The following is a 25,861-nucleotide window of genomic DNA, read 5'->3' on the forward strand; positions in this document are numbered from 1 at the left end:
GAAACACTTTTTATTCCAACACATTCGCGCCGTACCTGCTGTCAAAAACTAAAGACCGACTGCACAGTTCCTGCCTTCACAATAAAAGCGCTGGTTCCTCTTGCCTGCGCTAACAAAATAAGAGTCTCGGAAAGCTGGCGTGCACAAGCTAGCAAGCTACGGAGCTAATGGATTTATTTTAAAATGTATAAAAACGATTATGCAAGTTGGACAAATAAGATGCCAAAAAACAACCACTTTCATGTGGTATTGGACAGAAAGGACAACTTTTTTTCTCCTCCATTTGAAAATGTGGGCGTTATCATCATTACTGTCTGATTCCAATCAATGCAAGTCATCAGAATCAGGTAATACTCCGACTTATATTCTTGTCTTCATGAAAGAGAGGACTCTATTTGTGTTAAAAATTATTGCATTATCATTAAAAACCTTTAATATGTGAACAAAAAGGTATGTTTCATAAATAAAAACATATAAACGATATATATGAATGAGGTAGATCCCCTCGACTTGGTCAATTGAAAAGTAGCTCGCCTGTAGAAGTGTGGACACCCCTGCATTAAGCAATATAACAAGGTTTTCCAAAATAAATCATGGCAGTGCCATATTTATTATTGAAGTCACAAAGTGCATTATTTTTTTTAACATGCCTCAAAACAGCAGCTTGGAATTTGGCACATGCTCTCCCTGAGAGAGCATGAGGAGGTTGAGGTGGGTGGGGTTTTTGGTAGGGGGTGTATATTGTAGCGTCCCGGAAGAGTTAGTGGGTATTTGTTCTGTTGTGTTTCTGTTGTATTACAGTGCGAATGTTCTCCCGACATGTGTTGTTTGGTGTGGGTTCACAGAGTGGAGCATATTTGTAACAGTGTTTAAGTTGTTTATACGGCCACCCTCAGTGTGACCTGTATGGCTGTTGACCAAGTATGCCTTGCATTCACTCGTGTGTGTTAAGCCGTAGATATTATGTGATTGGGCCGGCACGCAAAGGCAGTGCCTTTTAAGGTTTATTGGCGCTCTGAACTTCTCCCAACGTCCGTGTACCACTCCGTACAGCGGGGTTCTAAAAAGTCATGAATTTTACTTTTTCAAACCGATACCGATAATTTCCGATATAACATTTTAAAGCATTTATCGGCAGTCCGGTATTATCGGACACCTCTAGTTACTAGTTACAGATAGAATCTTCTATTGCACAGGTGTCAAACTCAAGGCCCGCCTAAAAAAATAATATGCGTTAATAAAGTACTTTATCTTTTCTTACTAAATGCATTTGTTCTTTCCATTTTGACATGGAAAAATATATGCACTGCAGGAAATGACATATCTTCATCCATCATCTTCCGCTTATCCGAGGTCGGGTCGCGGGGGCAACAGCCTAAGCAGGGAAACCCAGACTTCCCTCTCTCCAGCCACTTCGTCTAGCTCTTCCCGGGGGATCCCGAGGCGTTCCCAGGCCAGCCGGGAGACATAGTCTTCCCAACGTGTCCTGGGTCTTCCCCGTGGCCTCCTACCGGTTGGACGTGCCCTAAACACCTCCCTAGGGAGGCGTTCGGGTGGCATCCTGACCAGATGCCCGAACCACCTCATCTGGCTCCTCTCGATGTGGAGGAGCAGCGGCTTTACTTTGAGTTCCTCCCGGATGGCAGAGCTTCTCACCCTATCTCTAAGGGAGAGACCCAAACTCATTTGGGCCGCTTGTACCCGTGATCTTATCCTTTCGGTCATGACCCAAAGCTCATGACCATAGGTGAGGATGGGAACGTAGATCGACCGGTAAATTGAGAGCTTTGCCTTCCGGCTCAGCTCCTTCTTCACCACAACGGATCGATACAACGTCCGCATTACTGAAGACGCCGCACCGATCCGCCTGTCGATCTCACGATCCACTCTTCCCTCACTCGTGAACAAGACTCCTAGGTACTTGAACTCCTCCACTTGGGGCAGGGTCTCCTCCCCAACCCGGAGATGGCACTCCACCCTTGACATACCTGTTAAGCTTTAATATTATATAATGATGACGCGTGTTTGTCACGTCTCGGGTTGTAGCGGACATATTAGCCCAGCACCACTAACGGCTAAAAGTCGTCTCTTTTCATCGCATAATTACACAGTAATTTGGACATCTGTGTTGCTGAATCTTTTGAAATTTGTTCAATTAATATTGGAGACAATAAAGATTAATACTGTTGGTGGAAAGCGGTGGATTGCAGCTCCCTTTAGCACCAAAACACAGCCGGTGTTTCTTTGTTTGTTGTGAAGCTTTAACACAGAGCGGTCAAGCGAACATGTTTCTCTACGTCAGGGGTGCCCATTACGTCGATGGCGATCGACTGGTCGATCTCGGAGGGTGTGTCAGTCGATCTCAAGCCAGGCATTAAAAAATGTACATAAAAATGAGCAATCATCAATCATACCAAGACTTCACTTTCGTCAGTTGTTTGACATTCTCGGCACCCGAGGATCTTGTGAGATGACGCTGGCTGCTGCGAGCTCATATTTAAGAAAAAAATCACTAACAGGGCGGACGCAGAGAAACACATTTTATTTCTAGAGACTCCGTACCTACTGTCAAAACTCTAAAGACCGACAGCACAGTTCCTGTCTTCACCATAAAAGACCTGTTTCATCCTGCCTGTGCTAACAAAATAAGAGTCTCAGAAAGCTAACAAGCTACGGAGTTTGATGCCAATGTATTTCTCCCCCGCCCTCAGCGACCGCTTTCTCACTTGCTTGCCCACCCGCACACTCACTGACGTCACTCACCTGCTGCCAGACATTAAAGGGCCACACACATATGCTACTCTCATAACAAAGTGTTTAAAAACCAGTATGCAAGTTGGACAAATGAGATGCCAAATCCAACCACTTTCATGTGGTATTGGACAGAAAGGAGGACTTTTTTTTTCCTCCATTTGAAAATGCGGACGTTATCAGCACCACTGTCTAATTCCAATCAATGCAAGTCATCAGAATCAGGTAATACACCAACTTATATTCTCGTCTTCATGAAAGAAAGGAATCTATGTGTGTTAAACATGCTTGTATTATCATTAAACACCATTAACTTGTTAACAAAAATGTCTCTTTCATAAATAAATAAATACAAATTATAAATAGGAATGAGGTAGATCTCCTCGACTTGGTCAATTGAAAAGTAGCTTGCCTGCAGAAAAAGTGTGAGCGCCCCTGCTCTACGTCAACCAGCAAGTTTTTGGATGGGAAAATTGTGATATTAAGTCGGCTCTTACTGGAGACTTCAGTGATCTTGGCTCCTCGGTTTCTCTCAGAGACTCTGGCGTTCACCGCAGCGATCCGACTATGAGGTATGACTTTATAATCTCACTAAAATACTATTAACACAAGGGATAAGGGATTTTCCAGAATTATCCTAGTAAATGTGTGTAATTACATCTGAAACGCTCCCACTGCCGCCGCCCGGAGCCGTCACTTTTTTTTTTTTTTTTAGTTCTTCACTCTAACTTTCGTCATCCACGAATCTTTCATCCTCGCTCAAATTAATGGGGAAATCGTCGCTTTCTCGGTCCGAATAGCTCTTGCTGCTGGAGGCTATGTTTATAAACATTGTGAGGAGCCCTACAACCCGTGACATCACGCACACATCGTCTGCTACTTCCGGTAAAGGCAAGGCTTTTTTTATTAGCGACCAAAAGTTGCGAACTTTATCGTGGATGTTCTCTACTAAATCCTTTCAGCAAAAATATGGCAATATCGCGAAATGATCAAGTATGACACATAGAATGGACCTGCTATCCCCGTTTAAATAAGAAAATCTCGTGGGTTCCCTCCGGGTACTCCGGCTTCCTCCCACCTCCAAAGACATGCACCTGGGGATAGGCCCCTCCCACCTCCAAAGACATGCACCTGGGGATAGGCCCCTCCCACCTCCAAAGACATGTACCTGGGGATAGGTTGATTGGCAACACTAAATTGGCCCTAGTGTGTGAATGTGAGTGTGAATGTTGTCTGTCTATCTGTGTTGGCCCTGCCATGAGGTGGCGACTTGTCCAGGGTGTACCCCGCCTTCCGCCCGATTGTAGCTGAGATAGGCGCCAGCGCCCCCCGCTACCCCAAAAAAGGGAATAAGCGGTAGAAAATGGATGGATGGCATTTCAGTAGGCCTTTAAATCACCTAAATGATTCCCGAGCGCAACCACCGCTGCACACTTAGTGTATGTGTGACTATCAGTGGTACTGTAACTTTAACTTTTTAATATACTTGATGAGATTGTGAGTATTTACAGTGATATGTTTTTGAATCTTATCAATCATCCAACTGGACTGTCGTTCTGCACCACAAAAGAGCGAAACAATTCTCACTGGGGCAATGGTCTACCTTGGAAGATAAATACTTGGGATCCTGCACCATCCACTCAGACGAGCGCTGTCCCATCTAGTCCGATGCAGCCTGCTGGGACTACAGTAAAGTAGACCCAGGTCTTCATGGGACTTATTGCCCCGACATCCGCACTCCCTCGGACGAAACTGAACAAACCGTCTAAAACCCACCTGGAGATCTTGACCAGCTCGCGGTCGTTCATGGTGTTGAGCACGGACGAGTCGCCCACCCTCTTGCGGATCCACAGCTCAAAGGCGATGCGGGTGTAGAGGAAGAGCATGGCGGCCAGGGGCAGCAGGAACAGCGCCACCATGATGAAGGTGGTGTACGCCTGCCTGTGAGTCAGCGAGCGCCAGATCTCCTGGCAGCACACGTGGTGGTGGTCGTACACAAAGTCGTACTTCACCTGAAAGACACAGTCGGGTTTCTCTTTCATCGCAAGGTCGCTTTTTAAGACGACGTTCAACATTTTTAAATGGGCGTGTACGTGCATTTAAGTCTGGAAAGCCTTTGTGGCAAAATTCCAAAACAAGTGAAGTTTCTCTTTTAGGAATTTTACCTTCAGCTGTTGCACAAAAAGCATCGGAGAACCCACGACGACTGAGGCCATCCACACGAGCCCTGCAACAATACAGAAAGTTCACATAGTGGAGGCACTTGATGATGAAAGATGCTCTCACACTGGAGGACACTCTCTCACTCACTTTGCGAGGTGCCAAGGGCGTACTTTTTTCTACTCCATCCATCCATTTTCTAAGTAAAGTGAATTATATTTATATAGCGCTTTTCTCCAGTGACTCAAATCGCTTTTACATAGTGAAACCCAATATCTAAGTTACATTCAAACCAGTGTGGGTGGCACTGGGAGCAGGTGGGTAAAGGGTCTTGCCCAAGGACACAACGGCAGTGACTAGGATGGCGAAAGCGGGAATCGAACCTGGAACCTTCAAGTATGCCACCTCATTTTCTACCACTTCTCAGCTGCATTCGGGCGGAAGGCGTAGTACACCCTGGACAAGTCGCAGGGCCAACACAGTATGCAAGGCATACTTGGTCACCAGCCATACACGTCACACTGAGGGTGGCTGTATAAACACTGTTAGTGAAGTGAAGTGAATTATATTTATATAGCGCTTTTCTCTCGTGACTGAAAGCGCTTTACATAGTGAAACCCAATATCTAAGTTACATTTAAACCAGTGTGGGTGGCACTGGGAGCAGGTGGGTAAAGTGTCTTGCCCAAGGACACAACGGCAGTGACTAGGATGGCGGAAGCGGGAATCGAACCTGCAACCCTCAAGTTGCTGGCACGGCCACTCTACCAACCGAGCTATACCGTCCACACTGTGAACCCACACCAAACAAGAATGACAAACACATTCCGGGAGAACATCCGCACCGTAACACAACATAAACACAACAGAACAAATACCCAGAACCCCCTGCAGCACTAACTCTTCCGGGACACAACAATATGCAACCCCGCTACCAAGAAAACTGGAGTTTGCATGTCACTATAAAGTTATATAAGCCTTGCTTGTTCAATATTCAATGCAAAACTTGTTTGGGTCCCTATTAAAAGGTTAAGTTGTTCAACCTTGGCCCGCGGCTTTGTTCAGTTTTACATTTGTATTTGAGTTTGACACCCCTGATCTAGAAGAAATAATGATTTGTCCATCCATCCGTCCATTTTCTACCGCTTACTCCCTTCTGGGGTTCCAGGGGGCGCTGGCGCCTATCTCAGCTACAATCGGGCAGAAGGCGGGGTACACCCTGGACAAGTTGCCACCTCATCACAGGGCCAACACAGATAGACAGACAACATTCACACACTAGGGCCAATTTAGTGTTGCCAATCAACCTATCCCCAGGTGCATGTCTTTGGAAGTGGGAGGAAGCCGGAGTACCCCGAGGGAACTCACGCAGTCACAGGGAGAACATGACAACCCCACACAGAAAGCAGATCAAATCCGCATGAAAAAAATAGTCAACAACAAAAGTCCACAGGAACCTACCACATAGCGAAAGACATACACTATTTGATTTCCTATTATGCAGCTTATTTATATTTGACAGTTATTGAAATATCTTGTGTGACATCATGCACAAAAGTATTTGTTTTAAACTATTGTAGTGGCGTTCTGTACAAAAAGTGCACTTTAATTTAGTGTCGTTTTGATATGTCATCTTAGCATACTTGCCAACCCTCCCGGATTTTCCGGGAGCCTCCCGAAATTCAGCGCCTCTCCCGAAATTCAGGCGGAGCTGGAGGCCACGCCCCCTCCAGCTCCATGCGGACCTGAGTGAGGACAGCCTGTTTTCACGTCCGCTTTCCCACAATATAAACAGCGTGTCTGCCCAATGACGTTATAACTGCAGACTGATCGAGGGCGAGTTCTCAGTTTCTCATGTGGGTTTATTGTTAGGCAGTTTCATTAACGTCCTCCCAGCGCGGTAACAACACACAACAACAGCAGTCAGTCACGTTTTCGTCTGCCGTAAACAGCAATGTTGTGACACTCTTAAACAGGACAATACTGCCATCTACTGTACATGCACCACAACACCTCCAGGCAACTTCAACCCTTTACTAATACCCTCCTCCATTCACATCCCGTCTGCCCGGATTGTAAATAACCTAATGTAAATAATCGAATGTATTTCTAATGTATATACTTGTTCTTATGCTATCTGAACTCACTATGTTCTCTGCTGGCTGTACATATCCTACTAAGTAAGACCTACACGGTTTCAATGTCCATTTCTCTGTTGATACAATTGTTGATGATCAACCTGCTGTGATTATATGCATCAAGTGTTCATTCAAGGCTAAGGTAAAATATGGAGATATATTATCATGGCCTAAAGATATCGAGATATTAATAAAAGGCCATATCGCCCAGACCTACTTTGAAGAAAACAATTTGAGGAAAAACCCAAAATTTGTACGGATGAAAACAATCTGGTCTCAAACGAATGCTTTTGTAGACCTAGAAGGTGGGTTAATATCTCGAGATGACAAAAGAACCAAAGTCTTCAGTGGAACCAAACGGCCACGCCCCCAGTGAACCGACCACACTGAAAAAGGCGTCGACGTAAATTACCCAGCATCTTGTACGCCCTTTTGGGCGTGGACTGTCGCCTCATTCGTAGCGGGAACACGATGCCCTGGTATCTCTCGATGGCGATGCAGGTCATGGTGAGGATGCCCGTCACCACCGCCGTGGTCTGCACGAAGGGAACCGTCTTGCACACCAGAACGCCTGCAACAAACATTTGCTTGTCAGCAGGTGATCAAAGTCTTCTTGCAGGCAGAATCAATCAATCAATCAATCAATGTTTACTTATATAGCCCTAAATCACTAGTGTCTCAAAGGGCTGCACAAACCACTACGACATCCTCGGTAGGCCCACATAAGGGCAAGGAAAACTCACACCCAGTGGGACGTCGGTGACAATGATGACTATGAGAACCTTGGAGAGGAGGAAAGCAATGGATGTCGAGCGGGTCTAACATGATACTGTGAAAGTTCAATCCACAATGGATCCAACACAGTCGCGAGAGTCCAGTCCAAAGCGGATCCAACACAGCAGCGAGAGTCCCGTTCACAGCGGAACCAGCAGGAAACCATCCCAAGCGGAGGCGGATCAGCAGCGCAGAGATGTCCCCAGCCGATACACAGGCGAGCAGTACATGGACACCGGATTGGACCGGACCCCCTCCACAAGGGAGAGTGGGACATAGAAGTAAAAGAAAAGAAACGGCAGATCAACTGGTCTAAAAAGGGAGTCTATTTAAAGGCTAGAGTATACAAATGAGTTTTAAGGTGAGACTTAAATGCTTCTACTGAGGTGGCATCTCGAACTGTTACCGGGAGGGCATTCCAGAGTACTGGAGCCCGAACGGAAAACGCTCTATAGCCCGCAGACTTTTTTTGGGCTCTAGGGATCACTAATAAGCCGGAGTCCTTTGAACGCAGATTTCTTGCCGGGACATATGGTACAATACAATCGGCAAGATAGGATGGAGCTAGACCGTGTAGTATTTTATACGTAAGTAGTAAAACCTTAAAGTCACATCTTAAGTGCACAGGAAGCCAGTGCAGGTGAGCCAGTACAGGTATATATGTATGTATATATGTATATAAAGGTATATACAGTACAGGCGTAATGTGATCAAACTTTCTTGTTCTTGTCAAAAGTCTAGCAGCCGCATTTTGTACCAACTGTAATCTTTTAATGCTAGACATGGGGAGACCCGAAAATAATACGTTACAGTAATCGAGACGAGACGTAAGAAACGCATGGATAATGATCTCAGCGTCTTTAGTGGACAGAATGGAGAATGACAAACCGTATCAGATATGATACTCGTTGACTCTCGCTGCTGTGTTGGATCCGCTTTGGACTGGACTCTCGCGACTGTGTTGGATCCATTATGGATTGAACTTTCACAGTATCATGTTAGACCCGCTCGACATCCATTGCTTTCCTCCTCTCCAAGGTTCTCATAGTCATCATTGTCACCGACGTCCCACTGGGTGTGAGTTTTCCTTGCCCTTATGTGGGCCTACCGAGGATGTCGTAGTGGTTTGTGCAGCCCTTTGAGACACTAGTGATTTAGGGCTATATAAGTAAACATTGATTGATTGATTGACTTTGGCACACACACAGCTGAAGTCTTCTTCTGCTCAGATATCTTAGAATTTACAGCACATCCAACAATATTTGGCATTTCCTTTCCCGGATGCTGGCAAATGTATTTTCCTTGCTGTGAATATATTTATTTTATTGGTATCTTAAATAGAAAGCGGTTTGATGGCGCTATCTGCAGGATTTTCTCTCTGGCACTCATGGAGGGTGGCCGCTCCTCTTTCCTCTCCCTTATCTCTCCTGCTTGCTTCTTTGTTTTGTCTTGTCTTAACTTTCTCGTTGCTTCTTTTTGCACTGCTCTCCAAATCTAAACATTGGAACTATTTAACTGGCCTCAACAAAATTGACAAGATCTTGGGTTTTGGGGGAACCTGCTGTCAGGACGGAGCGGTTGTTGCTGGACACACCACGGACTCTTGGGAGAAGAAGGAGGGCCGCGTGACTGCCGACCTTTTTCTGTCGATGACGTGAAGATATCCACCTGGTCGGAATTATGACAACAGGACATCTGCTGATTGGAGTAAGCGTTGCTCTGGTTTGTCGACAAATTGGAAGTTGCTGGCAGTCTTCAAAGTACCCCAAAGCTGCCACAAATGACTGGAGGATGCGGGAAGAACTGTGGATTACATCGGAATGTTTTGAGGACCAGTCATAGACAATTTAGAGTGAAAAGCAAATTTTATTTTCACCCGCATACAAAACATTCTAACTTGGATTGTTTCCCTGGCTTCGAGACTCTCCCGATGGACGGGACAAACTCCCTTCTTGTCTCTAATGGACACACAGCTGTTGTTGTTAACTTTGGACTAGCGACAGCAATACATCAAGGCCGCGGAACAGAGACACACTACGGGCTTACACACACACATCCACAAAAATATACGCCACACTTACACACCCCATCCCCCCAACCCAACGCCCTCAGAGCAAACTCCATAGGGGTGATGAATGGATGGTCAGCGCCTGAGAGCTGCGGCCTACAATAATGACCCCGAAGTCCCTTCTATCTGTTGCTAGATATCTTGAGATGTATGTTGTAATATGTATATAGGCTGCTGATCCGCCTCCGCTTGGGATGGTTTCCTGCTGGCTCCGCTGTGAACGGGACTCTCGCTGCTGTGTTGGATCCGCTTTGGACTGGACTCTTGCGACTGTGTTGGATCCATTATGGATTGAACTTTCACAGTATCATGTTAGACCCGCTCGACATCCATTGCTTTCCTCCTCTCCAAGGTTCTCATAGTCATCATTGTCACCGACGTCCCACTGGGTGTGAGTTTTCCTTGCCCTTATGTGGGCCTACCGAGGGTGTCGTAGTGGTTTGTGCAGCCCTTTGAGACACTGGTGATTTGGGGCTATATAATCAAACATTGATTGATTGATTGATATGTGCTTTGCTATGGAAGTTTTTTCCCACTCCAGACTGGGCCCCCTTAGGAGCCCAGTCTAGATTGTATTTTTTTACTCATCCTTCCCCAGCGTTTACCTTTTTCCCATCTTTTACCCGCCTTATGGCGAGCCATCAGCGTTCTTGTTCTGTAACTCTGTACACTGTTTGTTTGTCTAATCTTGAACAGGTTTGTGCAGAAAACAAAGTTTTGTTGTACTTGTGCAATGAAAATAAAGACTTATCCTATCCTATCCTATCCTATCCTATTAAAAAGAGGAAATTCTGGGCTCCCCCACCCCACCTTCGCCGAGGTGGGCCCCATACACACGCACTTGGCATGTTTACGTGCAATAAAATACTCATTATTGCATGGATTTGGTTGATAATTGCTTTTTAAAACATATTTAAAAACATCAAATAAGACTTAGAAAAACTTTATTGATCCACAAGGGAAATTGTTCCACACAGTAGCTTAGTTACAAAGGACGGAAAGGGTGAGGATTAGGGGTGTAACGGTACGTCTATTTGATTTGTATTGAACCGGTTCGGTTCGGAGGTGTACCGAACGAGTTTCCACACGGACATATTAGGTAGCGCACCGCACGTTGTGTAAACAATGCGGAGCGAGGCACAACACATGACAGGCTAGGGTCCTTGAATGCACCACAACTATGTTTTGTGGAACTTGTGCATACGTATCTTGTTCCAAAATGTTGGTGCTGCTTGTTACTGCCTCTAGGTAAGGTTTGATGGCATTATGACGTCTGTGTCTGTTGCCATCCGGGTGGAACGAACCACTATTTTTGATAGGGGTGTATTTTATAGTCTTGGACATTCTTTTAAAATTGATCCGGTGGCCATGTACTGCTCGCCTGTGTATCGGCTGGGGACTTCTCTGCGCTGCTGATCAGCCTCCGCTTGGGATGGTTTCCTACTGGCTCCGCTGTGAACGGGACTCTCGCTGCTGTGTCGGATCCGCTTTGGACTGGACTCTCGCGACTGTGTTGGATCCATTATGGATTGATCTTTCACAGTATCATGTTCTCATATGTTCTCATAGTCATCAGTATCATCAGTATCACAGTATCATGTTCTCATAGTCATCATTGTCACCGACGTCCCACTGGGTGTGAGTTTTCCTTGCCCTTATGTGGGCCTACCGAGGATGTCGTGGTGGTTTGTGCAGCCCTTTGAGACACTAGTGATTTAGGGCTATATAAGTAAACATTGATTGATTGATTGATTGATTCAAGCAACTTTTTTTTAATAACCCATAATAATTGTATAAATGACATTAATGATGTAATTGTATTCATAGATGACATTTAAATGTTACCAGAGCCCCGGTTTGAGGCCCCTGGCTGCAGCTACGAATCCCAAGAGCGCGGTCTCGTTTTCAAGCAGGAAGACAGTATGCCAGTCGTCGCTTAAAAGTGGATTTAAAATGTGTGAAATAACAGAGAACGAATCGAAATAATGGTATTGGAAATGGTTAAAAAAAAAAAAAAAAAGCCATTATTTACTGCTGTTTATGAGTATGGTCTTTATGTTTCTTCCCCAATCACAAGAAGTGTTGGAACATAATCACCGGCAGTGGTTATGTCAACAACCCCCCCCCACCCCCCACCCCCCCCCCCCCCCCCGGTCCCCATAATTTCATTTAAAAGCTTCACTGAGTCATCCATCGCTTTTATCACCGTCTGTTTCATAAGGTCTAAAAAAAAAAAGATGTTTGAATGTAAGGTCAATGAGATTTTTTGTATTATTTTCTCCGATTCAAATATGAAATATCTTGTCTTTGCAGTCTATTCAATCCAATATAAGTTGAGAAGGATTTTGCAAATCATTGTATTCTGTTTTTATTTACCATTTACACAACGTGCCAACTTGGGCTTTATTAGTTAATTCAAATGATGCAAGTCATAAATAACCGGTGATTAATCATGATGAATTCCAATGTGTGTGATTAACACTTACATAGCTCGGTTGGTAGAGCATCTGTGCCAGCAACTTGAGGGTTGCAGGTTCGATTCCCGCTTCCGCCATCCTAGTTCCTGCCGTTGTGTCCTTGGGCAAGACACTTTACCCACCTGCTCCCAGTGCCACCCACACTGCTTTAAATGTAACTTAGATATTGGGTTTCACTATGTAAAGCGCTTTGAGTCACTAGAGAAAAGCGCTATATAAATATAATTCACTTCACAAAAAGGCCTGCACATTATACTAAAACTATTTTTGCAGAACATGTTATCAAATGCAACCATTTCAATATTTTCATCTAACATTATAAACGTACTATACAGGCAACTAAACTTTTGTTGTATTATTTAGATCAGTGATTCTCAAACTGTTGCAAAAAGTGCCACGCAGGCTCCATCTGGTGGTTAGCCGAATATTTGAACACAGTGTTACTGTTCAAACTGTGTGTGATGTATTTAGTCAGCCAGCGATTGTGCAAGTTCTCCCACTTCAAATGATGACAGAGGTCTGTAATTTTCATCATAGGTACACTTCAACTGTGAGAGACAGAATGTGAAAAAAAAATCCAGGAATTTTAAATGAGTTATTTGTAAATGATGGTGGAAAATAAGTATTTGGTCAACCATTCAAAGCTCTCACTGATGGAAGGAGGTTTTGGCTCCAAATCTCACGATACATGGCCCCATTCATTCTTTCCTTAACACGGATCAATCATCCTGTCCCCTTAGCAGAAAAACAGCCCCAAAGCATGATGTTTCCACCCCCATGCTTCACAGTAGGTGTGGTGTTCTTGGGATGCAACTCAGTATTCTTCTTCCTCCAAACACGACCAGTTGAGTTTATACCAAAATGGATACATGGATGATACAGCAGAGGATTGGGAGAATGTCATGTGGTCAGATGAAACCAAAATAGAACTTTTTTGATTTGATTAAATGATTACGAGATAAAAAGTCAAATTTTGGATAAAAAGTCACAATTATGACTTTTTATTTCAAAATTATGAATTATGTATATCATTCTGAATGTATTTCATAATTATGACTATGATAATAATTATGAGATTTTAAAAAATCTAAATTGGAGACAAGTCATAATTTTGGCTTTTTATCTGATAATAATGAAATATATATCATTTTGATTGTATCTCATAATTATGAATATGAGATAAAAATTCACATTTTGGATAAAAAGTCACAATTATGACTTTTTACCTCATAATTATGAATAAAATACATGATTTGGATTTTATCTCATAATCATGACATAGAAAGTCAAATTTTGCATATAAATTCACTATTCTGATTTTTTACCTCATAATTATGAATTATATATAACTTTGATTGTATCTCATAATTATGACAAATGATATTTATGACATTTAAAATTTTTTTTTTAAAATGAGTCATAATTTTGACTTTTTATCTCATTATTATTATGAATCATATATCATTTTGATTGTATCTCATAAATATGAGACATTTTGGATAAAAAGTCAGAATTATGACTTTTTATCTCATAATTATGAATAATATATATAATTTGGATTTTATCTCATAATCATGACATAAAAAGTCAAATTTTGCATAAAAATTCAAAATTCTGACTTTTTACCTTATAATTATGAATTATATACAACCTTGATTGTATCTCATAATTATGACAAATGATAATTATGAAATTAAAAAAAATCAACATTTCAGATAAAAAGTCCTAATTTTTACTTTTTACCTCATAATTAGGAATATATATCATTTTGATTTTATCCCATTATATATATATATATATATATATATATATAATTGTAATTGTCTCTTATAATTATGACTGTGATAATAATTATGAGATAAGTCACATTTTGCATGAAAAGTCACAATTCTGACTTTTTACCCCATTATTATGAATTATATACAACTTTGTATCTCATAATTGTGACAAATAATTATGAAATTAAAAAAAAAAATCAAAATTTGGGATAAAAACTCTGAATTTTGAATTTGTATCTCATAATAATGAAATATATCTCATTTTGACTGTCTCTCATAATTATGACTACGATAATAATTATCAGATAAGTCACATTTTGCATAAAAAGTCAGAATCCCCCGGGAAGAGCTAGACGAAGTGGCTGGAGATAGGGAAGTCTGGGCTTCCCTGCTTAGGCTGCTGCCCCCGCGACCCGACCTCGGATAAGCGGAAGATGATGGATGGATGGAATTCTGACTTTTTACCTCATAATTAGGAATTATATATCATTTTGATTTTATCTCATAATATATATATAATTGTAATTGTCTTTCATAATTATGACTATGATAATAATTATGAGATAAGTCACATTTTGCATGAAAAGTCACAATTCTGACTTTTTACCCCATAATTATGAATTATATATCATTTTGAATTTATCTCATTATATATATATATATATATATATATATATATATATATAATTGTGATTGTCTTTCATAATTATGACTATGATGATAATTATGAGATTAAAAGTCATCATTTTGACTTTTTATCTCATAATAAAGAAACATATATCATTTTGACTGTCTCTCATAATTATGACTATGATAATAAGTATGAGATAAGTCACATTTTGCATGAAAAGTCACAATTCTGACTTTTTACCCCATAATTATGAATTATATACAACTTTGTATCTCATAATTGTGACAAATAATTATGAAATCAAAAAAAATCTAAATTTGAGATAAAAACTCATAATTTTGACTTTGTATCTCAAATTATGAAATATCATTTTGACTGTCTCTCATAAGTATGACTATGATAATAATTATGAGATAAGTCACATTTTGCATGAAAAGTCACAATTCTGACTTTTTTACCTCATAATTAGGAAGTATATATCATTTTGATTTTATCTCATTATATATATATATATATATATATATATATAATTGTGATTGTCTTTCATAATTATGACTATGATGATAATTATGAGATTAAAAAAAAAAAAATTGGAGACAAGTCATCATTTTGACTTTTTATCTCATAATAAAGAAACATATATCATTTTGACTGTCTCTCATAATTATGACTATGATAATAATTATGAGATAAGTCACATTTTGCATGAAAAGTCACAATTCTGACTTTTTACCCCATAATTAGGAATTATATATCATTTTGATTTTATCTCATAATATATATATATGTATAATTGTAATTGTCTTTCATAATTATGACTATGATAATAATTATGAGATAAGTCACATTTTGTATGAAAAGTCACAATTCTGACTTTTTACCCCATAATAATGAATTATATACAACTTTGTATCTCATAATTGTGACAAATAATTATGAAATTAAAAAAAAAAATCAAAATTTGGGATAAAAACTCTGAATTTTGAATTTGTATCTCATAATAATGAAATATATCTCATTTTGACTGTCTCTCATAATTATGACTACGATAATAATTATGAGATAAGTCACATTTTGCATAAAAAGTCAGAATCCCCCGGGAAGAGCTAGACGAAGTGGCTGGAGATAGGGAAGTCTGGGCTTCCCTGCTTAGGCTGCTGCCCCCGCGACCCGACCTCGGATAAGCGGAAGATGATGGATGGATGGAATTCTGACTTTTTACCTCATAATTAGGAATTATATATCATTTTGATTTTATCTCATAATATATATATATATATATATATAATTGTAATTGTCTTTCATAATTATGACTATGATAATAATTATGAGATAAGTCACATTTTGCATAAAAAGTCACAATTCTGACTTTTTACCCTGTAATTATGAATTATATACAACTTTGTATCTCATAATTGTGACAAATAATTATGAAATTAAAAAAAATCTAAATTTGAGATAAAAACTCATCATTTTGACTTTGTATCTCATAATTATGAAATATCATTTTGACTGTCTCTCATAATCATGACAATGATAATAATTATGAGATAAGTCACATTCTGCATAAAAAGTCACAATTCTGACTTTTTTACCTCATAATTAGGAAGTATATATCATTTTGATTTTATCTCATTATATATATATATATATATATATATAATTGTGATTTTCTTTCATAATTATGACTATGATAATAATTATGAGATTAAAAAAAATCTAAATTGGAGACAAGTCATCATTTTGACTTTTTATCTCATAATAAAGAAACATATATCATTTTGACTGTCTCTCATAATTATGACTATGATAATAATTATGAGATAAGTCACATTTTGCATAAAAAGTCACAATTCTGACTTTTTACCCCATTATTATGAATTATATACACCTTTGTATCTCATAATTGTGACAAATAATTATGAAATTAAAAAAAAAATCTAAATTTGAGATAAAAACTCATAATTTTGACTTTGTATCTCATAATTATGAATTATATCTCATTTTGACTTTATCTCATAATTATGAGATAAAAAGTCAAATTTTGGATAAAAAGTCACAATTATGACTTTTTATCCCAAATTTATAATTATGACTATGATAATAATTATGAGATAAGTCACATTTTGCATAAAAAGTCACAATTCTGACTTTTTAACCTCATAATTAGGAAGTATATATCATTTTGATTTTATCTCATTATATATATATATATATAATTGTAATTGTCTTTCATAATTATGACTATGATAATAATTATGAGATAAGTCACATTTTGCATAAAAAGTCACAATTCTGACTTTTTACCCCATAATTATGAATTATATACAACTTTGTATCTCATAATTGTGACAAATAATTATGAAATTAAAAAAAAAAATCAAAATTTGGGATAAAAACTCAGAATTTTGACTTTGTATCTCATAATAATGAAATATATATCATTTCGACTGTCTCTCATAATTATGACTATGAGAGACTATGAATTATATATCATTTTGATTGTATCTCCTAATTGTGACAAATAATTATGAAATTAAAAAAAAAAAATCAAAATTTGAGATAAAAACTCAGAATTTTGACTTTGTATCTCATAATAATGAAATATATATCATTTTGACTGTCTCTCATAATTATGACTACGATAATAATTATCAGATAAGTCACATTTTGCATAAAAAGTCAGAATCCCCCGGGAAGAGCTAGACGAAGTGGCTGGAGATAGGGAAGTCTGGGCTTCCCTGCTTAGGCTGCTGCCCCCGCGACCCGACCTCGGATAAGCGGAAGATGATGGATGGATGGATGGAATTCTGACTTTTTACCTCATAATTAGGAATTATATATCATTTTGATTTTATCTCATAATATATATATATATATATAATTGTAATTGTCTTTCATAATTATGACTATGATAATAATTATGAGATAAGTCACATTTTGCATGAAGTCACAATTCTGACTTTTTACCCCATTATTATGAATTATATACAACTTTGTATCTCATAATTGTGACAAATAATTATGAAATTAAAAAAAAAATCAAAATTTGGGATAAAAACTCTGAATTTTGACTTTGTATCTCATAATAATGAAATATATATCATTTTGACTGTCCCTCATAATTATGACAATGATAATAATTATCAGATAAGTCACATTTTGCATAAAAAGTCAGAATCCCCCGGGAAGAGCTAGACGAAGTGGCTGGAGATAGGGAAGTCTGGGCTTCCCTGCTTAGGCTGTTGCCCCCGCGACCCGACCTCGGATAAGCGGAAGATGATGGATGGATGGATGGAATTCTGACTTTTTACCTCATAATTAGGAATTATATATCATTTTGATTTTATCTCATAATATATATATATATATATAATTGTAATTGTCTTTCATAATTATGACTATGATAATAATTATGAGATAAGTCACATTTTGCATGAAAAGTCACAATTCTGACTTTTTACCCCATAATTATGAATTATATATCATTTTGAATTTATCTCATTATATATATATATATATATATATATAATTGTGATTGTCTTTCATAATTATGACTATGATGATAATTATGAGATTAAAAGTCATCATTTTGACTTTGTATCTCATAATAATGAAATATATATCATTTTGACTGTCTTTCATAATTATGACTATGATAATAATTATGAGATAAATCACATTTTGCATGAAAAGTCACAATTCTGACTTTTTACCCCATAATTAGGAATTATATATCATTTTGTTTTATCTCATAATATATATATATAATTGTAATTGTCTTTCATAATTATGACTATGATAATAATTATGAGATAAGTCACATTTTGCATGAAGTCACAATTCTGACTTTTTACCCCATAATTATGAATTATATACAACTTTGTATCTAATAATTGTGACAAATAATTATGAAATAAAAAAAAAAAATCAAAATTTGAGATAAAAACTCATAATTTTGACTTTTTATCTCCTAATTATGAATTCAATATCATTTTTGATTTGATCTCATAATTACGACTATTTCATCATTTCGACTGATTTATCTCCTAATCATGGCTGTTTATTTCTTTTGACTTTCTTATCTCACCATCGTGACTTTTATCACATAATGCGGACTAACGACTTCCTGACGGCGACGCTCAGGCAGCGACTTTTGTTGGTAAAAAAAAAAAAAAAAGTTAATTTTTTTTTTTTTTTTTTTAAGTTAAAAAAAGTGTAAAAAAAAATGCGGAGCCCGAACTGACCTCCGAACCACTCCGAGGAGATGTTCTGCAGCAGGGTGAAGGGCACGCAGAAGAAGGTGATGAGCAGGTCGCTGACGGCCAGCGAGCAGATGAAGACGTCGGTGCTTGTGCGCACGGCCCTCTTCTTCACCACCACGCAGATGACCAGGCTGTTTCCGGCCAGCGCCAGCAGGAAGATGAGCGCGTACATCAGCACGAAGGCGGTCTTGGCGCCGCGGGGCAGCTCGGGCACGTACACCAGAGGCTGGATCTTGTAGGTGCTGATGAAGTCCTGCCGGCTCAGGTTGTAATACTGCAGCGTCTCCTGCAACATCTCCGGGGTGATCCTGCCGCTGGACGAGTCCGCCGCCATGGCCGCGTCTACCCGCCGTCCATCACCCGCCACCCGGACCACACTTTCCCGCCAGACGGCTGCGTGCCAGTGCGCTCCTCCTCCGCCTGGATGGAGAGACCTGCTGCTGCTGCTGCTGCTGCTGCTGCTGCTGCTTCCTGCCCAACCAATCAGGACCTCGCTGGCCACTACATTAGGTACACTCACCAGAGGTGGGCAGAGTAGCCGGAAACAGTACTCAAGTAAGAGTACTGTTACTTTAGAGATTTATTACTCAAGTAAAAGTAAGGAGTAGTCACCCAAATATTTGCTTGAGTAAAAGTATGTTATAGAGCGTTTGAAGTCTCACCTTAAAACTCATCTGTATACTCTAGCCTTTAAATAGACCTCCTTTTTAGACCAGTTGATCTGCCGCTTCTTTTCTTTCTCCTATGTCCCCCCCCCTCCCTTGTGGAGGGGGTCCGGTCCGATGACCATGGATGAAGTACTGGCTGTCCAGAGTCGAGACCCAGGATGGACCGCTCGCCTGTATCAGTTGGGGACATCTCTACGCTGCTGATCCGCTTGAGATGGTTTCCTGTGGACGGGACTCTCGCTGCTGTCTTGGATCCGCTTGAACTGAACTCTCGCGGCTGTGTTGGAGCCACTATGGATTGAACTTTCACAGTATCATGTTAGACCCGCTCGACATCCATTGCTTTCGGTCCCCTAGAGGGGGGGGGGTTGCCCACATCTGAGGTCCTCTCCAAGGTTTCTCATAGTCAGCATTGTCACTGGCGTCCCACTGGATGTGAATTCTCCCTGCCCACTGGGTGTGAGTTTTCCTTGCCCTTTTGTGGGTTCTTCCGAGGATGTTGTAGTCGTAATGATTTGTGCAGTCCTTTGAGACATTTGTGATTTGGGGCTATATAAATAAACATTGATTGATTGATGGTTTTCCATTCGGGCTCCAGTACTCTGGAATGCCCTCCCGGTAACAGTTCCAGATGCCACCACAGTAGAAGCATTTAAGTCTCACCTTAAAACTCATCTGTATACTCTAGCCTTTAAATAGACTCCCTTTTTAGACCAGTTGATCTGCCGTTTCTTTTCTTTTTCTTCTATGTCCCACTCTCCCTTGTGGAGGGGGTCCGGTCCGATCCGGTGGCCATGTACTGCTTGCCTGTGTATCGGCTGGGGACATCTCTGCGCTGCTGATCCGCCTCCGCTTGGGATGGTTTCCTGCTGGCTCCGCTATGAACGGGACTCTCGCTGCTGTGTTGGATCCGCTTTGGACTGGACTCTCGCGACTGTGTTGGATCCATTATGGATTGAACTTTCACAGTATCATGTTAGATCCGCTCGACATCCATTGCTTTCCTCCTCTCCAAGGTTCTCATAGTCATCATTGTCACCGACGTCCCACTGGGTGTGAGTTTTCCTTGCCCTTATGTGGGCCTACTGAGGATGTCGTGGTGGTTTGTGCAGCCCTTTGAGACACTAGTGATTTAGGGCTATATAAGTAAACATTGATTGATGATTGATTGATTGATGTTGTGAAAAAATTACTCAAGTACTGAGTAACTGATGAGTAACCTGATTACGGCAACAAATAACGCACAAAAACATAAAAATAGCAGGAATATCTCTTAAGCAACTAAAACAATAATATATATTAAATAATAGTATATTAAAATAAAATAAAAAATGGCACATTGAGCCACAATAACTTAACAGCACCATAGCCTCAGTAGGCATTCATTGATTTGATTGATTGATTGATTGAAACTTTTATTAGTAGATTGCACAGTACAGTACATATTCCGTACAATTGACCACTAAATGGTAACACCCCAATAAGTTCAACGTTTATCAATTACTTAATAAATGACCAAGTCAAGGTGCTCTACCTCATATATACATATATATACATATCATATATATACATATACATACATTTATATATATACTGTATATAATTTATATTTATTTATTTTGCCGTTTTTGTTGACATGTTAAAGGTGTTTTAATGAACATACATGCATGTTTAACATATAGATTCCTATCTTTCACGAAGACAAGAATATAAGTTGGTGTATTACCTGATTCTGATGACTTGCATTGATTGGAATCAGACAGTAAAGTGCTGATGACGTCTGTAGTGGCATAAAACACTGAAAGTGATTGTTCCTATAACCCCTTTGTTTCAAATGTTTGTTCCACTTGGGGCGCGCGGGCATCTTGTCTGACTCACACCTTTTACACAGCCTTCCTTGTCACGTATTCTTCCTTTTCCCGCTTTCCCTCCACTAATAATAGGGACGGCGTGGCGCAGTGGGAGAGTGGCCGTGCGCAACCCGAGGGTCCCTGGTTCAAATCCCACCTAGAACCAACCTCGTCACGTCCGTTGTGTCCTGAGCAAGACACTTCACCCTTGCTCCTGATGGGTGCTGGTTGGCGCCTTGCATGGCAGCTCCCTCCATCAGTGTGTGAATGTGTGTGTGAATGGGTAAATGTGGAAGTAGTGTCAAAGCGCTTTGAGTACCTTGAAGGTAGAAAAGCGCTATACAAGTACAACTTATATATATATTTATTATAATTCAAGCTGATCCAGCAGCGATATTGAAGATTGTTTTATTTACAATAATTAAGGAACAGAATACTCGGGAAACAAAATAAATGGTAGCTTATATAAAGCCGTGGTCTGCAGACAGGTGAGGTCTACAGACAGGTGAGGTCAAAGACGGTATGCTGGTGCCCGACTGCCAATCACGCGCCCAGCGCGCTCCTGCCCCTTATAGGCCTGTGTGGGAACTACACGCATGAATCACTCCAAAACAATAAAATAAACATAAATTCAAGTATGGCCCTCTATTTAGCTCCTACAACGTCCACGTTTTCAAATAGGGGAGAAAAAAAAGTTCCTATATTCTAATACCACATGAAAGTCGTTGGTTTTTGGCATCTTTTCTGTCCAGCTTCCATATTGGTTTTTATACACTTTACAAGAAATACATTGGCGGCAAACTCCGTAGCTTGCTAGCTTGTTTGCGCTGGCTTTCGGAGACTCTTATTTTGTTAGCGCAGGCGCGATGGAGCGGCGCTTTTATTGTGAAGACAGGAACTGTGCGATCAGTCTTTAGGCTTTTGACGGGAAGTACGGTCGACATAAAAAGTGTCTTTTTTCCTTTACACTTTTGATTGATTGATTGAAACTTTTATTAGTAGATTGCACAGTACAGTACATAATCCGTACAATTGACCACTAAATGGTAACACCCCAATACGTTTTTCAACTTGTTTAAGTCGGGTCATGTGACCGCCTGGCTCTGTTTGATTGGTCCAACGTCACCAGTGACTGCATGTGATTGGTGAAAAGCAGGCATGAGTAGATCCTACTTTGAAGCTCTGTCATAAACCAAAACAAACATTAATAGAGCGATAAAAAAAAGTAGCGAGTAGCGAGCTGAATGTAGATAAATGGAACGGAGTAAAAGTAGCGTTTCTTCTCTATAAATATACTCAAGTAAAAGTAAAAGTATGTTGCATGAAAACCACTCGTAGAAGTACAATTTATCCCAAAAGTTACTCAAGTAAATGTAACGGAGTAAATGTAGCGCGTTATATAAAGGGGGAGGCCAAATATATTTAGTTGACTGAACTTTTTTTTTATACAGTTGTGATCAAAATTATTCAACCCCCACACAATTTTGGTGTTTTAGTAAATTGAACATTTATTCCGTATATCAAATAAAGATGCATTAAATAAATCCTCCATCCATCCATCCATCATCTTCCGCTTATCCGAGGTCAGGTCACGGGGGCAACAGCCTAAGCAGGGAAACCCAGACTTCCCTCTCCCCAGCCACTTCGTCTAGCTCAGGGGCGCTCACACTTTTTCTGCAGGCGAGCTACTTTTCAATTGACCAAGTCGAGGAGATCTACCTCATTCCTATTTATAATTTATATTTATTTATTTATGAAAGATACATTTTTGTTAACAAGTTAATGGTGTTTAATGATAATACAAGCATGTTTAACACACATAGATTCCTTTCTTTCATGAAGACAAGAATATAAGTTGGTGTATTACCTGATTCTGATGACTTGCATTGATTGGAATTAGACAGTGGTGCTGATGTGAATTATATGTGAATTATATTTATATAGCGCTTTTCTCTAGTGACTCAAAGCGCTTTACATAGTGAAACACAATATTTAAGTTACATATAAACCAGTGTGGGTGGCACTGGGAGCAGGTGGGTAAAGTGTCTTGCCCAAGGACACAACGGCAGTGACTAGGATGGCAGAAGCAGGAATCGAACCTGCAACCCTCAAGTTGCTGGCACGGCCACTCTACCAACCGAGCTATACCGCCTGATAACGTCCTGATAACGTCCGCATTTTCAAATGGAGGAGAAAAAAAAGTCCTCCTTTCTGTCCAATACCACATGAAAGTGGTTGGATTTGGCATCTCATTTGTCCAACTTGCATACTGGTTTTTAAACACTTTGTTATGAGAGTAGCATATGTGTGTGGCCCTTTAATGTCTGGCAGCAGGTGAGTGACCTCAGTGAGTGTGCGGGTGGGCAAGCAAGTGAGAAAGCAGTCGCTGAGGGCAGAGGAGAAATACATTGGCATCAAACTCCGTAGCTTGTTAGCTTTCTGAGACTCTTATTTTGTTAGCACAGGCAGGATGAAACAGGTCTTTTATGGTGAAGACAGGAACTGTGCAGTCGGTCTTTAGAGTTTTGACAGTAGGTACGGAGTCTCTAGAAATAAAATGTGTTTCTCTGCGTCCGCCCTGTTAGTGATTTTTTTCTTAAATATGAGCTCGCAGCAGCCAGCGTCATCTCACAAGATCCTCGGGTGCCGAGAATGTCAAACAACTGACGAAAGTGAAGTCTTGGTATGATTGATGATTGCTCATTTTTATGTACATTTTTTAATGCCTGGCTTGAGATCGACTGACACACCCTCCGAGATCGACCAGTCGATCGCGATCGACGTAATGGGCACCCCTGGTCTAGCTCTTCCCGGGGGATCCCGAGGCGTTCCCAGGCCAGCCGGGAGACATAGTCTTCCCAACGTGTCCTGGGTCTTCCCCGTGGCCTCCTACCGGTTGGACGTGCCCTAAACACCTCCCTAGGGAGGCGTTCGGGTGGCATCCTGACCAGATGCCCGAACCACCTCATCTGGCTCCTCTCCATGTGGAGGAGCAGCGGCTTTACTTTGAGTTCCTCCCGGATGGCAGAGCTTCTCACCCTATCTCTAAGGGAGAGACCCAAACTCATTTGGGCCGCTTGTACCCGTGATCTTATCCTTTCGGTCATGACCCAAAGCTCATGACCATAGGTGAGGATGGGAACGTAGATCGACCGGTAAATTGAGAGCTTTGCCTTCCGGCTCAGCTCCTTCTTCACCACAACGGATCGATACAACGTCCGCATTACTGAAGACGCCGCACCGATCCACCTGTCGATCTCACGATCCACTCTTCCCTCACTCGTGAACAAGACTCCTAGGTACTTGAACTCCTCCACTTGGGGCAGGGTCTCCTCCCCAACCCGGAGATGGCATTCCACCCTTTTCCGGGCGAGAACCATGGACTCGGACTTGGATTTGCTGATTCTCATTCCGGTCGCTTCACACTCGGCTGCGAACCGATCCAGCGAGAGCTGAAGATCCCGGTCAGATGAAGCCATCAGGACCACATCATCTGCAAAAAGCAGAGACCTAATCCTGCGGTCACCAAACCGGAACCCCTCAACGCCTTGACTGCGCCTAGAAATTCTGTCCATAAAAGTTATGAACAGAATCGGTGACAAAGGACAGCCTTGGCGGAGTCCAACCCTCACTGGAAACGTGTCCGACTTACTGCCAGGAATGCGGACCAAGCTCTGGCACTGATCATACAGGGAGCGGACCGCCACAATAAGACAGTCCGATACCCCATACTCTCTGAGCACTCCCCACAGGACTTCCCGAGGGACACGGTCGAATGCCTTCTCCAAGTCCACAAAGCACATGTAGACTGGTTGGGCAAACTCCCATGCACCCTCAAGAACCCTGCCGAGAGTATAGAGCTGGTTCACAGTAAGATGACCAGTGGTTCTCAAATGGGGGTACGCGTACCCCTGGGGGTACTTGAAGGTATGCCAAGGGGTACGTGAGATTTTTTTTTTTTTAATATTCTAAAAAAATAGCATCAATTCAAAAATCCTTTATAAATATATTTATTGAATAATACAACAAAATATTAATGCAAGTTCATTAACTGTGGGGAAAAAAATGCAACAATGCAATATTCAGTGTTGACAGCTAGACTTTTTGTGGACATGTCCCATAAATATTGATGTTAAAGATTTCTTTTTTTGTGAAGAAATGTTTAGAATTAGGTTCATGATCTCTATTACAATCCCTAAAGAGGGCACTTTAAGTTGATGATTACTTCTATGTGTAGAAATCTTTATTTTTAATTGAATCACTTGTTTATTTTTCAACAAGTTTTTAATTATTTTGATATAT

At 40.5% G+C, this 25,861-nt stretch overlaps 1 protein-coding gene across 1 annotated transcript in view; it reads right to left on the reverse strand.

Annotated features, from left to right (window-relative positions):
* The window catches only part of qrfprb (pyroglutamylated RFamide peptide receptor b), a 38,309-nt gene extending 18,823 nt beyond the window's left edge, over positions 1 to 19,486 (reverse strand). The window contains exons 1-4 of the mRNA XM_061909772.1: positions 19,024 to 19,486; positions 7,461 to 7,619; positions 4,917 to 4,978; positions 4,528 to 4,763 (exon numbers count right to left, since the gene is read on the reverse strand). Of these exons, the coding sequence (XP_061765756.1) occupies positions 4,528 to 4,763; positions 4,917 to 4,978; positions 7,461 to 7,619; positions 19,024 to 19,375 (809 nt within the window). The 5' untranslated portion in view covers positions 19,376 to 19,486. The remainder of the gene's footprint in view (positions 1 to 4,527; positions 4,764 to 4,916; positions 4,979 to 7,460; positions 7,620 to 19,023) is intronic.
* Positions 19,487 to 25,861: the final 6,375 nt, after the last annotated feature.

This window comes from Nerophis ophidion, linkage group LG08 (genome assembly GCF_033978795.1).
Source record: "Nerophis ophidion isolate RoL-2023_Sa linkage group LG08, RoL_Noph_v1.0, whole genome shotgun sequence".
Taxonomy (NCBI): domain Eukaryota; kingdom Metazoa; phylum Chordata; class Actinopteri; order Syngnathiformes; family Syngnathidae; genus Nerophis; species Nerophis ophidion.